General features: G+C 45.8%; 1 protein-coding gene across 1 annotated transcript in view; it reads right to left on the bottom strand.

The window, feature by feature from the left end:
• The window catches only part of NFATC2 (nuclear factor of activated T-cells, cytoplasmic, calcineurin-dependent 2), a gene marked incomplete at its 3' end in the record, with an annotated part of 123,582 nt that overhangs the window by 89,242 nt on the left and 18,819 nt on the right, over positions 1-15,521 (bottom strand). Inside the window, exon 3 of the mRNA XM_015423187.1 lies at positions 829-1,864. Coding sequence (XP_015278673.1) covers positions 829-1,864 — 1,036 coding nt within the window. The remainder of the gene's footprint in view (positions 1-828; positions 1,865-15,521) is intronic.

The following is a 15,521-nucleotide window of genomic DNA, read 5'->3' as shown; positions in this document are numbered from 1 at the left end:
AGGTAGAATGAGGGGAAAGGATGCATTTGGTGTAAAGTCTGACCATTGGTATCTCCAGATACTATCTGAATTTGGCCCCAGAACATGGATTAAAAAATCTGCACAACAGGGCCAGGTATAGAAAGGGGACAATCTGAGGAATTCTACAAATCTGGAGAAAATCTGAGGAAAATAATCTATTTGGCAAGCAGCAAAACTGCTATGCATTTCTCAGTGTACCTATAAAACACTAGGGACCTAATCCTAAAACTGCACCTAGCAGATCCAGATTCTTAAAACTATGTAATAAAACTCTGGAACAGCAGGTATACTTGTTGGCTTTTGACTTAAAACACAAGCCCTACAGAGAAAGCAGAGAGCAAAGGTAGGTTAGGGTAGAAAAAGGACCCCAGGTCATGTAAAATCAGTATCCTCCATCCCTTTAATGACTGGACTTTTCGGACCTTTATAAAGGTTATATGCCAGAATGTTTTTTTTTCCTGCCTGTAACAGTACGATGATATCCAGTCGGTAACTCACAACTGCCCCAACCCCAAAAACTACATTACAAGGCTGCACCTGCACATAATGCAACATTGAACAGCCATTCCATTACAGCAATAATTCATAACCAGATTTTCTTATCCACACTGGAAAATCTAGTTTTGAATTATTGCAATAGCACATTGAGAGTGCAATATCCAACATGCAAATGCCATTACAAAGAGCCTTTGTAAACTTCCCTTGGGTACCATACAAAAAGCACCCCTGCATATGAACAATCGACATACATATGGAGGACCAAATGCTCAAAAATGGACCAAAGTGAACATGAGACACCCAGCTTACCTGCAGATGGGTATTGCAGGCATCAACTGCTTTGACCAAGATGGTGGTACTAACAAGATTGAGTCAGGTGGTGGGTTTCGTCGATCATCCTGCTCACAAGGAGCAATATATTCAATGGGCTGAAGCACATGACACGGCATGCTGGCTTTGTGAGGAGACATCAGTGACGGATCGGGGCTGGTTTTCCATATTTTTGTGGGAACTCCACAGGAGGGATCGGTGGTGAGGTTGCTCATTGCATCCATGAGGCTAGAAGAGCTGGTCAACTGGGTGTAAGTGACCGAAGACCCGTCGTCCCTCAAGGGGATCTGGGGAGAGGCCTGTGGAGAAGGGGTCCTCGATTGCCGTGGAGAAGTGGAAGGCTGCTGACTCCCGTAGAGCTCAGTGCAAGAATACCTCCGCTTTGCGCCCGGAGACGACGACCTTGAGTTGGGACGTGGCGATGGTGAACGTGGCCCCAAGCAGGTATCCTCCACGATGGTTGCTTGTGGAGACATTATTGGCGAGGTTCTAGGGGAATAATGAGCATGGGTGTTTTGAAATTGTGGACAAAGGTCATCACTAGGGCCATTATTTGGTGAAACGCATGGTGAGGTGTAAGGAGAGAAATTTGTCTCTGAAATGAAGCTTGCAGAGGAGCCACTGCTAGGAGGGCTCAGGCACAGCGGTTCTCGGTAGCTCTCAAAGCCGGGGACAGGCAGGGTAAACCTTGGGCTAGCGGTAGCGGAGTTGGACTGATGCTCTACCAAGAGATCTGCGTCTCTGCTGCAGAAGGGCCCCCCCGAGTGAATCAGTTCATAAGATGGCGTTATCTCAATCCTAGGGCTCAAAGTAGGGGGACCGGCAGCCTTGACAGGGTCCGAGTAGCATTTCGACCCTAGGCTATCTGGCTGTCCGTATCTGCCCATGTGATCTGCTGATAGGCTAGACAAAGCGAAGGGGCTGTACGGCTTGAGGCCATAGTCCGAGACATCGTCATGAGGGTAAGCAACTCCAGAGGGTGGGCTGATGATTTTATGTGAAGGAGTCGGTTCTTCTGGAAAAAGAAGGGCGGCTTTTAAGACTAGAAATACCACTGCGGAAGCTGAGCAATCATGGGTTAATAAGAAGGCATTAGCGATAGTGGATTAGGAAAAAAATAAAGTTGCAATATCATTAAATACATGGGCTGACTGCACCCAGAAGGTATCTCCTGTACTGCCCCTAAGGATGGACCCACTATTCATTCTCAGCAGCCCTGTTACTATACCAGTTGCCCCGTTGAAGGGGTCCCCAACCTTTACGAACCTGTGGGCACCTTTGGAATTCTGACACAGTGTGGCAGGCACATCCAAAAATGACTGCCACAAAATGGCTGCCATGGAAGGCGGAGTCAGCCAAAAATGGCTGCTGCAGCTTACCTTCAGTTGCACAGTGGAGATCCTTGTGCTGTGGCAGCAGCTGCTGCCAAAGCAACATTTTTTAAAATCAGAAGCCTTACTGGGGGAAAGCTCCATCTGACCCCACCCACTTTCCACAAACACTTGATGAGCTCCAGAAATGGTGTTGGCAGGCACAATGGTGCCCGTGGGTACCACATTGTGGACCCCTGCCATATTCATTTTTGAAATATATAGCTGTGGACTCACAATGTGGCCACCAACGCATGACACGGAGCATTTGCCAATCTTCCTTTGCCTAAACCTTGAATAAGACTCACTTCTTTAAGGAGTGGAGGAGGATGATACAACCATGGATCTCTCTTACGTCTGTTTGGTTATTGCTTGGTATTGGACCCTGTTAGTACAAATTACAAGCTGTTGAAAGGTCCTATGTTGTTTCCCAATGTAGGAGAGAAATATATTTACTGATTTATTGAGATATTTATAACCTGCTTTTCACCTCAGTGGGGAATCAAACCAACTAACAGCATCATTCTCCACTTCTCTATTTTATCCTCAAAACCATCATCTTGTGAGGTAAGTGGGAGGGGCTGTGGCTCAGTGCTATGAACACCTGCTTGGCATGCAGGAAGGTCCCAGGTTCAATCCCCAGCATCTCCATCTAAAAGGATCACATGGTAGGTGATGTGAAAGAATTTCACCTGAGCCTCTGTAAAGCCATTGCCAGTCTGCGTAGACCTTGATGGACCAAAGGTCTGATTCAGTAGAAGGCAGCTTCATGTGTCACGTAGGTGAGAGGCTGAGAGTGTGACTGGCTGAAGATCATATATATGTGGATTCAACTTTGGTATACAGTATTTGAGTAGAGGCTCTGATAGTCCAGACTAGCTCAATCTCATCAGAGCTGTAGAAGCTAAATCGGATTGATGGTGGATGAGAGACCACCAAGGAAGACTGTGGCTGCTAAGCAGAGAACGGCCATGGCGAAACCACCACTGATCATCTCTTGCCTTGAAAACCCTACGAGGTGGAACTTCACGGGGTCACCATGAGTCAGCTGCAACTGGACGGCACACTTTACCCTACTTGCATTGAGCTCGTCTTTTTTCCTGACCCTTCCCCTCCCAAGCATTCTCTTCTACCTTCGTTGTATTCCCTTTCTTTCATTTGGGTTTCCCTTGATGTTCCGTAACAAGTGTCATTTATTCAAATAGGTTGTGAAATATTTGCAGTTTTGCTTAGTAAAGAGTTTATTTCAAAGTTACAGAAATAGCACAGAAAATCTGCACAGTCGGTAGTCTGATTTAGAAAAGAGCAGCAGTACTTAGTTTTGTTTTGGTTATCTGTTTTGTTGTCTGTTAAAAGTTATTAAAAAATAAAAATATTTGATCAAAAAGAAAAGCTAGGAACTGAGAATCCAGGAAATGTGATCAGGGCCATTTTATCCAGTGGGCAAAGGGAGCAGTTGCCCAGGGCCCACTGGTATCAGGGGCCCAACATGCACCCTCTCATCGGATGTCTGGCACCCCACCATTAAATGTAGTGCAAGATCAATCTCCTGTCTTGGGGGTGCTTTAATTTTGCTTTGCCTAGCAATCAGTTTCCCTCTTTCTCCATGAGTCAACTATCTGCAGTAAATATTTACAGTGTAAGTGGAGAGCTCCATAGTGCTGCTAGTTAGCTTGTGTCTAAATTATTCAGCTCAAGAGGATCTGTGTAAATTATTCAGCCCCAGAGGATCAAGTGCCACGTATATAAGATCACAGCCTGTTATTCTTGATCAGCCCTGAATAATTAACACACTCTAGTTCCAGACACAAAATTACTAGGGTGGACTAGAGGCATTGTAATTCCTTGCCCAATTTACTGCATAAGAGGCGGGGGGGGGGGGGGGGGAGAAATCCATCCATGTACAACTAGCTGACAACACATAAACAGAATTATATTACGATGAGAGAGAGAGACACAACTCTAAATCCTTTACCCAGGAGATAAGGATTTCTTTTCAAATACATGCTTAGGACAGGTCTGTGGACTGGTAACTTCTGTGGACATCTATCTGCACACATGTACCTGTGGTAATAATTCATAGCAGGTGATGGCTCACACAGGAAATAGAAGACACACTGGAAATCACTTTCAAAAGTCTGCACACCTAGAGGAGATCCTTGGGCTGCATTCACACACCACAATAAACCATTATTCGTTTAAACCCTGTTAAGTCTACCGAATATAACCTGCTCCCAGTAGGTCTGGCTTCTTGCTTTCTCTCCTAGTGGGGAGAACATCCTCTCTGTACTCTTGCCTCTGTGGCCAGGCCTCTGCAAGGTGTGATGCTACTCAATAAACTATAGCTTGGGAATTCAGACATCGCAACAAACCACCGTTATTTCAAACTGTGGTTGATAAAGGAGCCGTAAACCCTAGTTTGAAATCCTGGTTTGGCACCCAGTTTCCAGTATGCAGGACCTAACCCATTTCAATGTCAGAGATTACTGGGATTTGAGCAGGGGTCGATTCGGGGGAGATCGCGGGGGATCGCCGTTCCCCCGGGTGAGGTGCAGGGGGCGGGGCACATGACAAAGCCCCGCCTCCTGCTTCCGGTCGGGGTAAAATGGTGATTTGACGCACCCTGTAAGTGCTCAGGGTGGACGGATGTTCCTCACAGCAGTTTGGACTGTATTTTGGTCCAACGCGGCTTCCCCCAGGCAGGGGGAATGACTGGCAGGCATCAAGACCCAAGAGAGAGTTGAGATTGGTGTGATCAAGTCTCGGAGGAGTCTTGTATTACACTTTGATCCCCTCTCCCAAAGCCGGTGAGTGCATTCATGGGGTGTGGCCTTATGACACACTTCCGGTGATGTCAGGGGGTGTGGCATATGCTAATGAGTTATGCTAATGAGTTTCCCTAGCTCTTTTTCTACAAAACAACCGCTGGATTTGAGCAAACCATAAGCACCATTATGACATCTCAGTGCTGCCTAACTCATCATAGATATCATGGCAAGTGGCTCTTATCAAACCTGGAGAAGGATTATGGCCTAAGCTAAGGATCCCCAACATGGTACCCATCATTGTGTATACTAGCGCCCACTTCCTTCTTCCTCAAATCATCTGTTCCCCAAAGCAATGAACCTATCTGGGCTTTCTTCCATTTTATTGATGCAGAAGGTTTTTCCAAAGAGTCCAAGACTGTTTGGGTCCTCTGAAAGCACCCATTCCAAAACAGCTGCCTCCAACACAGGATAACCAACATTTTGTGATTGGACCCAGCTCCCCTGGCAACCATTTCTGAGGGAATAGCTGCCATCCCATGACAGCCATGTTGTGGTGGCACTCACTAACCGCTCTCAAAAATTCCAAAATGACCTACAGGCACAACATGATCAGGGACCCCTGGCTCAAACCTCAGAGCTGTCTGTTACTCTGCCAGCTAGAGCAGTTTGGTGTAGTGGCTAAGTGTGCGGACTCTAATCTGGGAGAATCGGGTTTGATTCCCCACTCCTCCACTTGCACCTGACTGGATGACCTTGGGCAAGCCGTAGCTCTGATAAGAGCTGTTCTTGAAAAAGAGCAGTTTCTGTCAAGAGCTCTTCCAGCCCCACCTACCTCAAAGGGTGTCTGTTGTGGGGAGGGGAAGGGAAAGGAGTTTGTAAGCCGCTCTGAGACACCTTTGGGTAGTGAAGGGCGGGGTATAAATCCAATCTCTTCTTCTCTTCTCTTCACAAGTTACTCCTACATGTACCATCAAGTTGCTTATGACGTAAGGTGACCCTATGGATAAATGACCTCCATAACATCCTATCGTTCACAGCCTTGCTCAGGACTTGCAAACTGAGGGCCGTGGCTTCCCTGAGTCAATCCATCTCGTGTTGGGTCTTCCTCTTTTTCTGCTGCCTTCAACTTTTCCTAGCATTCTTGTCTTTTCCAGTAACTCTTTTGGTCTTCTCAGGGCTATTTTTGGGCAGGAACGCACAGGAACGGAGTTCCGGCTGGCTCCCGAGTTGGCCACACCCGGCAGGAACTCATTAGCATGATAGGCCACACCCAACAGCAGAAACTCATTAGGATTGGGTACATTAGGGGTGTGCGGCCTAACATGCAAAGGCGTTCCTGCTACAAAAAAGCCCTGGGTTTTGACAACAAACAGGGTAAACAGAATAAGAAGCAAAAGGTGGGTGTGGCTGGATGACTACACTTCTGGTAACATGGGGGTGCGGCCTAATATGCTAATGAGCTGTGTTGTCGGGGGTGTGGCCTAATATGCTAATGAGTTTCTGCTGTTGGGTGTGGTCTATTATGCTAATGTGTTCCTGCTGGACTTTTTCTACAAAAAGAGCCCTGGGTCTTCTCATAATGTGACCAAAGTACAATAGCCTCGGTTTACTCATTTTTAGCTTCTAGGGAGAGTTCAGGCTTCATTTGTTCTACAGCCCACTTATTTGTCTTGCTATTTCCTTCCTTCCTGTGCAAAACAGAAGTGTTATCTATATGGGAAAAGCCATCGTAACCTCTAAAGCAGCCTTCAGGTAGAACACGAACCACCACACCCAACTCCTTCCCCCCCCCCCCAATAAGCAAAAGGGAAAATGCACCGTCAGTTTACCCTTTTGTGGAAGTTACTGTGATAGTGGTTTTACTCCCAGGGAAGCTTTGCATGAATGCAAAATGATTCAGGTGATCAGAGACAGGCAAATGAATGACTCCTATTGATGCCCTCAGTGTAGACGACCACATCGCAGCAACACAACAAACTTCCTGAAAACACCCATCAACACTGGCCCAATGCTGACTTGGAAGGAAGGCGCTACGCGCTGAATCACTGACATCCCTTCCTATAACACTTAGGTTTTTCTTGGAGGTACATCACCTCTCCAAATCCCAGCCCTGCCTCAGTTTAGAGGAGAGGATAGAATCACTGTCCAAGTCAGTTCGGCCACATTCCATGTGTTGGTGACATCACAGTCTGCAGCCATGGGAACAAGCTGTGATGGCACAAATGTGGCATTGTGACTCTACTACAGGATGGGAAGAAAGCAAGGTGATGGTGAACACAGCCATTCCTGCTTCTAAGATCCGGTCCCCGGATCTGGCTCCAGCTTAGACCAACCAATCCAGATGTCACCACCACCAAGACCAGACATATCGTTAGCAAGTCCTCCGTTGCCAATCTGACCAGCCTCACTTGGCTTGGCGGTTACTTTCGTGGATTTGGGGCACGAGTCTTTGGGAGACAGAGGGACCAGCCACCATCCCTACTTGTTATGACACAGAAGCTGGTTTTCTGAAAGGCTTCCTGGTAGGAGCAGAATTTGCAAAATCTGCTAAATGTGCCCTTGCCAATGACAATTAGCATGAAATTAAAGACTCCACAACCAACAAGAAGTCATGTGCAACCCATCACAAATCAGAGAGCACACCATGCAGAACAAAGGCAACTGAGAAACTCACTCACACACATACAAAACAAATGAGAGTACTCTTGTTGGTACTCTTCCAGCATTTGTGATTTTAGCAAGAATTCTTGTTTATAGGAGTCGGTTGTGTAAGCGGCACTATGACCTGACTCAAAGAAAATCATTACATGCGGGCAGGGCTATTTTTGGGCAGGAACGCACAGGAATGGAGTTCCGGCTGGCTCCCAAGTTGGCCACGCCCAGCAGGGACTCATTAGCATAATAGGCCACACCCAACAGCAGAAACTCATTATGATTGGCTACATTAGGGGTGTGTGGCCTAACATGCAAAGGAGTTTCCTGCTACAAAAAAAAGCCCTGGGTTTTGACGACAAACAAGGTAAACAGAATAAGAAGCAAAAGATGGGTGTGGCTGGATAAGCACACTTCTGGTAACATGGGGGTGTGGCCTAATATGCCAATGAGCTGTGCTGTCAGGGGTGTGGACTAATATGCTAATGAGTTTCTGCTGTTGGGTGTGGCCTATTATGCTAATGAGTTCCTGCTGGGCTTTTTCTACAAAAAAAGCCCTGCATGCGGGGCTGCCCTTACTGTTCAGAAACTTCCATTTGGTACAGAATGTTTCCCCTAGATTATTGACCAGTCCACACCAAGAGGATCACATTACACCTGTGCTTCTAAGACTTCACTGGTTACATTTCTGAGCACAACTCTGGGTGCTCCCTTTAAAGCCTTTCACAGCCTGGGACTGGGGTTGCCCACTCCCAGTTAGGAAATTCCTGGTGATCTGGGGGGGTGGAGCTTGGGGAGGGTGTGGTGTAGGGAGGGGAGGGACCTCAGCAGTCTGTGAGGACTTACAGTCCATTCTCCAAAGCAGCCATTTTCTCCAGGGGAACTAATCACTGTGATTGGGCGATCTGTTCTAATTCTGGGAGATTTCCAGGACCCACGTAGAGGCTGGCAGCCCGACCTGGGACTCACATATTTAGTGGGCTGTTTCCCCCCATAGAATTCCCAATCGAGGTAATCAAGTCCCTGTTTTTTGGTGGTCCCTCTTACTTGGGAGGTCCACTCATCTGCAGCCTGTAAGCACTTATTTTCAGTGGCCACGCCCACAGTTAGGAAGAGCCTGGTGAGTATGCCATGGAAAGCTCACACACACACACTCTCTCTTCCATAAAAGGTACAAAGTGAAATTCTTTTCTATTCACATTTGGTGGAAGTAAATAATGTCCCCAGTTGACAGCTGGTGGAGATACATGTTGCAGTTTTAACTTGCCATATGTTGTTGTATGTGTTTCAGGTATGTTTTTCACTGTGTATGGTTATATTTCACAAGGCGCCTTGGGCGTTGTGGAAAGGAGGGATATAAAGATTTTAAATAAACAGATCATCAAGAAGTGTGAAAATATTTGCAGGCACACGCTAGTGACTTTGTTTACACAACAGTGCCTGCATTGAGAGCCAGTTTGGTGGTGGTAGCATGTCATGGAAGCTTGCTGGGTGACCTTGGGTCAGTCACACACTCCCAGCCTAACCTATCTCACAGGATTGTTGCGAGGATAAAATGGAGGAGAGGAGAACGAGGTAAGCTGCCTTGGGTCCCCGCTGGGGAAAAGGTCTGGTATAAATAAGGTATATAAATAAATATTCCCTAACAGTATTTTAAAAGTATTGTGTAAATATTCTTTGTGGCCATAGTCATATGTTGCATTTAGAAACATTTAACTAGCCTAAACATTCCTACATAAAATGATCATTCTTTAGAAGTCAAAAAAGCCCCCAGAGTTAGATGTTCTTGTAAGATAGGGCAGATATTTCTTCTTTAACAGAAACAGGATTTCAGATGAATGCAAGATACTGGTAACCATAGTTAATTCTAGGAAATATCATGGGCTGTTTCCACCAACAAGATTATCTAGAAGAAAATGTCATCGTAGTCTATTCTACAAGCCAATTTGATTAGAACACGACTCGTTCGTGGCTTTGCAAGATTGCAGCTGAACAGGAAAGAACCCGTAGAAAGGTACAGAAACTGAAGGATTATCCCATACTCTAAAACCCCCAAAGGAAACTGACCGCTAGAGAAAGTAGAAAGGAATACTACAAAGTTTGTGTTCTAACATTTCTCAAGAGATTTATCAGGGTGTGCGTGTGTGTGTGTAAAGTGCTGTCAACTCGCAGTCGACTTCTGGCAACTCCTTAAGGTTTTCAAGACAAGTGATCAAGCAGAGGTAGTTTGCCATTGCTTTCCCTCTGCATAGTCTTCCTTGGTGGTCTCCCTTCCAAGAACCAACCCTATTTACTTTCCAAGATCTGATGAGAGCGGGCTACACTATATCATTCCACATCCCAGTTTATCAGATAGATTGGGTTTATTAGCTTGTTCCAGCCCAGAACACCACACTGGATTGATACTTATTTATTTTCTTCATTTACAGCCTGGCTTTCTCCCCCACAGAAACCCAAAGTGGCTTGCAGCAGCACGTCAGGGACATTGCACAGCAACGCTCTTGTTTTCGGGCAAAACTCTATGGTAAAATTAGCCTCAGATCATAGAGTTTTGCCCAAAAACAAGAGCATCATCACATGACCCACCAACGTGCTGATGTCACATCTACATGACATCAGTACATCACGTTTATTTCCGGTGACCTCGCTGTTTGGGGGCAGGGTTTCCTCTGCCCTCAAACAGTGGCAGGCAAAACCCCCCAAAACTGGAGGATCCCCCACTCCCAGCTGGGAAATGGCAACCCTAAACTAGACCAGCAAGCTTTCATGGCACAGTAGGGATTTGAACCTGGGTCTCCTGGATTCTAGTCTGACACTTTAACCATTATACCACACTGGTTCTCTAACTCTGTTTCCCTAATGTTAAAAGCAACCACATGGGCTATTAATTAAAGGTAAAGGTTTCCCTTACTCAAAAGCTAGTCGAGTCCGACTCTAGGGGGCGGTGCTCATCTCCGTTTCCAAGCCAAAGAGCCAGCACTGTCCAAAGACATTTCTGTGGTCATGCGGTACCTATTTATCGACTTGCAATTTCTTGCTTTCAAACTGCTAGGTTGGCAGGAGCTGGGGCCAGAGAAGGGAGCTCATTCCATCACGCGGCACTTGGGTCTTGAACTGCCAAACTACAGACCTTCTGGTCTGCAGCTCAGCATCTTAACCTCTGAGCCACCGCGGTTCCACATTAATTAGGTTTTAAAAAAATTAATTAGGTTTCTTTAAAAAAACGGGAAGAGATTCTAATCATAGATTTCTCACCTCTTGTCTAGTTTGATCTCACTGACATTAGCCTGCATCTGGACTGTATTACTTTGGACTACAGGTGGAAGCCCGACCAACTGAATTTGCTGCATATACAAAATGAGATGAGGCAAAGGATGACTCTAGCCTAGCTTTCTCCCTGACACAACACTTTCCCATGCAGAAGGTATGGGAGTGGGCTTTAAAAAAAGAAAGCAAAGGATATGCAGTTACATGGGTTCCCACCAGAAGTATGAAGTGGAGTAATCTATACACAGATTTACCACTTCAGTGAGAACCATCCCTTGGATAAACCACGAGCAGATTCACTTGGGTAATATGATTCTCAGGCAGGATATAAAGAGTTTCAAGCAAACAACCTAAATCATCCCGTTCTGTTGTTGGAGCAGTTGTGGAATGCCAGAGAGAAATTTTTCAGGGATGTTTCTTTAGTAAAAACAGTATTTTTAAAAAAATCCTGCAGAAACTTCCATAAATCAGATGAGCTTCAACTCACACATGCTTATCGCAGGATATATTTTGTTAGTCTTCCCCGGGGCAACCGGACATAGTTCTGTTTTGCTGCCCACACGACTACCCATCTGGCTATATCAACCCCCTTTTTTTGTTGCTGTCAAAGCACAGCTGACTTATGTTGACCCTACAGGGTTTTCAAGGCAAGAGGCATTCAGAAGTGGTTTACCATTGTCTGCCTCCATGTCACGACCCTGGTATTTCTTGGTGGTCCCCCTTCCAAATACTAGCCAGGGCCGACCCGGCTTGGGTTCTGAGATCTGACAAGCCAGGTCAGCATGGATCAATCCTAACACACATATAATGCAGAGGACCAAATTAATTACTCCACCATCTCCCCATGAATTATGAAAGCTCTTTGGACACAATCTTAGAATCTGAAGGGGAAAGAGGGGTCCCAGGGTCTTAGACACGCTGCTATCATTACATTTCCGGTAGCAATTCGAAAGGGGAAGTTTTGCTAGCTTCAGTTTGGAGACACCTTAAATCTTTTAGCAACAATTGTTTTTCACAACTGCCAGGCCCACTTAGACATATGGGCTAAAGCTCTCCCTCCCTTTTAAATCCATCCCTTTGTAAACATGCTTTAATCTTTAGTACATTAAAGATTGCTGGTGCACACAGGATTGCTTGCAGACTCAGAATGGTGTCTTTTGCAAGACAAGGAATGTCCTCCAGATTACAAGATTTGTTATGATCCCTCTTCAACTAATTATTCCCATGTTGAAAAGACACAGAATTAATTACATCCATTGCTAGGAAAACGACCCCCGGAGGGTCCTTCCAGTTCTCCACAAATGCATTAGAGAAGCATTAGAGAAGATGAACAGTTACAGCTTTTTCCATCCACTTACATACAGTAATCGTGTCGATATTACAGGTAAATGCACGCACCCCACCTGCAAGGTAGGCCTATAGCCACCCAGTCAGTTTAGCAAAGAGACTAAATTTATAGTAGGGGATTTCCAGTGAAACCTCTAATTGTGCAGTCCTAAACCATATTATATTCTTCTAATTTCAATGAAGTCAACAGGTTTAGAAGAACACAACTCTGCTTTGCATCCCACCGTCAATCTCCATTTTGCGATTATTGCTTGGCTTGTAAATACCTTTGCCACCTCTGGGTTGGGAAATACCTGGAGATTTCGGGGGGGGAGCCTGAGGACAGTGGGGTGGGGCAAGGGGAGGGACTTCAGTGGGGCATAACGCCACGGAGTCCATCTTCGATAGTGTCACCCGGGGATCATTTGTAATCAGTGTTCCCTCTAAGCTGAGTTGGTGTGAGCTAGCTCACAGTTTTTTAGCCTCTAGCTCACAATTTTTTGTCTCAGCTCAGCAAGGACGGCTCCAGAGCAAACTGATTTATGCAGTAGGCAAATTGCTCACTCACAACTTTAATGCCCGTAGCTCACAAGGTAGAATTTTTGCTCACAAGACTCCACATCTTAGAGGGAACCATTGTTTGTAATCCCAGGAGATCTTCAGCCATCCCCTGGAGGTTGGCAACCCTAGCTGTAAAGATAGTCTAAAAGAAAAACCAAACAAGCACCCTCTTCTAGCCAGGAATGCCTTGCGGCTGTCTTTGTTTTCATCTCAGAACTAGGTTGGCCGATCTCCAGGTGGGGCCTGGGGAGACCTCCTGGAATGACGAGTGATCTCCACAGGGCCAATATCAGTTCCCCTGAAGGGAACAGCAGCTTTGGGAGACAGACTCTATGGCATCGCACCCTGCTGAGCTCCCTCCCCTCCACCCACCTGCCCCCCAAAATATCCAATAATTCTCCAGGCCAGAGTTGGTAACCCTCCTCAGAGCCAGTGCTATTCAAATAACTTTATTGGGAAAACCATCCTGTGTGAAGCTGCCTTGACTCCAGCCAGTGGTCCATTGATCTTGGCACAGCCTATCCTGGCTAGCAGCAACTTCCAATGTCCTGCTTGCAGTTTGAGGTTGGGTGTTGGGGTGTGTGTGTGTGTTAAAAGCGAGATATGCCAGGAATTGAACCCAAGACTATCTCTGAGCAGAGCAGGCATTCTATGGCTGAAATACTAACACTCCCCTAGATAATAGGTATCATTTTTTCTGTGTAGGAAAAAACATGTGTGTCCCCCCCAATATAATGCAGAATCAACTACAAATCCTTACTTTCTCAGAGTTCAGCTGAGACTCAACTTATTGCTTAGATGAACCACTGCACTAGTGCTGTGAAAAATATTAGAACTATTAATTTCTTTAGGCCATCACCAAAAGTGCAAATTAGCAACTACAGCTACCTTTTTTTGGGGGGGGGATTCCCAGTTTAGGACTGTAATGTACCATTCAAGAGACTCTAACTTCATTGAAAGGCATATCCATAAAGAAATTTCACAGTGCAATCCTAAACAGAGTTACATCTTTCTGAAACTACTAAAATCAAAGGCCATGTTTAGAATCGCACCAGCCATCAGGTTTAGTACAGGCGCAGGCTCAAAAGTATTTGAGCCGCCTCAAACAAGGCTCTGGAACAGCAGCATATACGTTGTCTAAATAAACAGCAATGTACTTCTAGCATTTGCAGGCTGGGCACCTAATTAACTTCCTTGGCTCTGTTGAAATTAATGGGATTTAATCCAAGTAGGGCAGTTAGAATGAGTGTGCTGGGAGTAACAGGAGCCTCAGAAGTTACAGAAAGGCACATTTCAGTTACAGTATCTACTGTCAGCAATCAAAAGGGAGGAGTAAGAGTCTCTTCATCCACATAAATACCAATACAGTACACAGCTTTATAGCCGCAGGCTAAAACAGTCACACAGGGTGCTCCTGTGTATATACGGTAAGTGTGAGAACTTGCATGTACCGTTTTGTAATAAAGGACCCACAATAATCACTGTTTGAGCTGTGGAAAGTTTACAGACTATGAATCAACATGCCCATTGTCAGTATTGTTCACCTATATATTTTCAGACCAAAGTCTGAGTCCAGTGGCATCCTGAAGACCAGCAAAGTCTAATTCTGGGTATAGGCGTTCATGTGCATGCACACTTCTTTAGAATTAACCTGAATGAAACTTTGTTGGTCTTCAAGGTGCCCCCGGACTCAAACGTTGTTCTGTTGCTTCAGACCAAAACGCCTTCATACCTGACTCTATATATTTTCAGTAAGGCAAATGGGCTTTCTTATATGAGGTCTCCATTGACCTGTCTATAGTCTTTAATTATAAAAGGCTGCTGAGCCCCTGCAATGGTGCTGGACAGTGCCATCAAGCTGCAGCCAACTAATGGTGACCCCCGTTAGGGTTGCCAGGTTTGGGTTGGAAAACACCTGGAGACTCTGGGGGTGGATCCAGAAGAGGGCGGGGTTTGGGCAGGGGAGGGGCCCCAGCATGGCACAATTCCATAGAGTCCGCCCTTCAAAGCTGCCATTTTCTCCAGGGGAGCTGATCGCTGTCAGCTGGAGATCACTTGTAAAAGCGGGAGATCCCCAGGCCCCACCTGGAGGCTGGCAACCATAGACCCCATAGGGTTTTCAAGGCAAGAGACGGACAGAGGTGTTTCGCCATTGGCTGCCTCTGTGCAGCAACTCTCAGCTTCCTTGATGTCTCCAATCCAAACAATATTCAGGGCTGACTCTTAGCTGCCAAGATATGATGAGATGAGGCCAGCGTAGGCCATCCAGGTCAGGGCCATACCCTACAGCAGTGGTGGCAAACCTATTGGGTGCCAGAGGTGGCACTCAGAGCCCTGTGGACATGCATGCCATCGCCCCAGCCAGGCCCAGACCATCATTAAAGTGTCGAATTCTCTGCCGAATAACTTTAAATAAATGAAAGCATTTGGGATTGTTTTCCTTACTTTGTTTGGATCATCTTAAGTTAATGTATGAGTTGTTTTTTCTAAAGTAAAACCTCAGTATTCAGGTTAAATTGCCTTTTTGGCACTTTGCGATAAATAAGTGGGTTTTGGGTCGCAGCTTGGGCACTCGGTCTCTAAAAGGTTCACCATCACTGCCCTACAGTATGCACCCAAAACCTTCATCCAATTTGTTTACATTATTTATTTAGACTCTTGACTACGATCCATGCAATCCCATTTCAAAGGAATGAAAACCTAGGTGATGATGAACACTGTGTACCAT

This window comes from Gekko japonicus, unplaced genomic scaffold (genome assembly GCF_001447785.1).
Source record: "Gekko japonicus isolate JY-2015 unplaced genomic scaffold, Gekko_japonicus_V1.1 scaffold737, whole genome shotgun sequence".
In the NCBI taxonomy this organism is placed as follows: Eukaryota; Metazoa; Chordata; class Lepidosauria; order Squamata; family Gekkonidae; genus Gekko; species Gekko japonicus.
The sequence above is the reverse complement of the archived record's forward strand: the minus strand, read 5'-3'. Positions and strand labels throughout refer to the sequence as shown.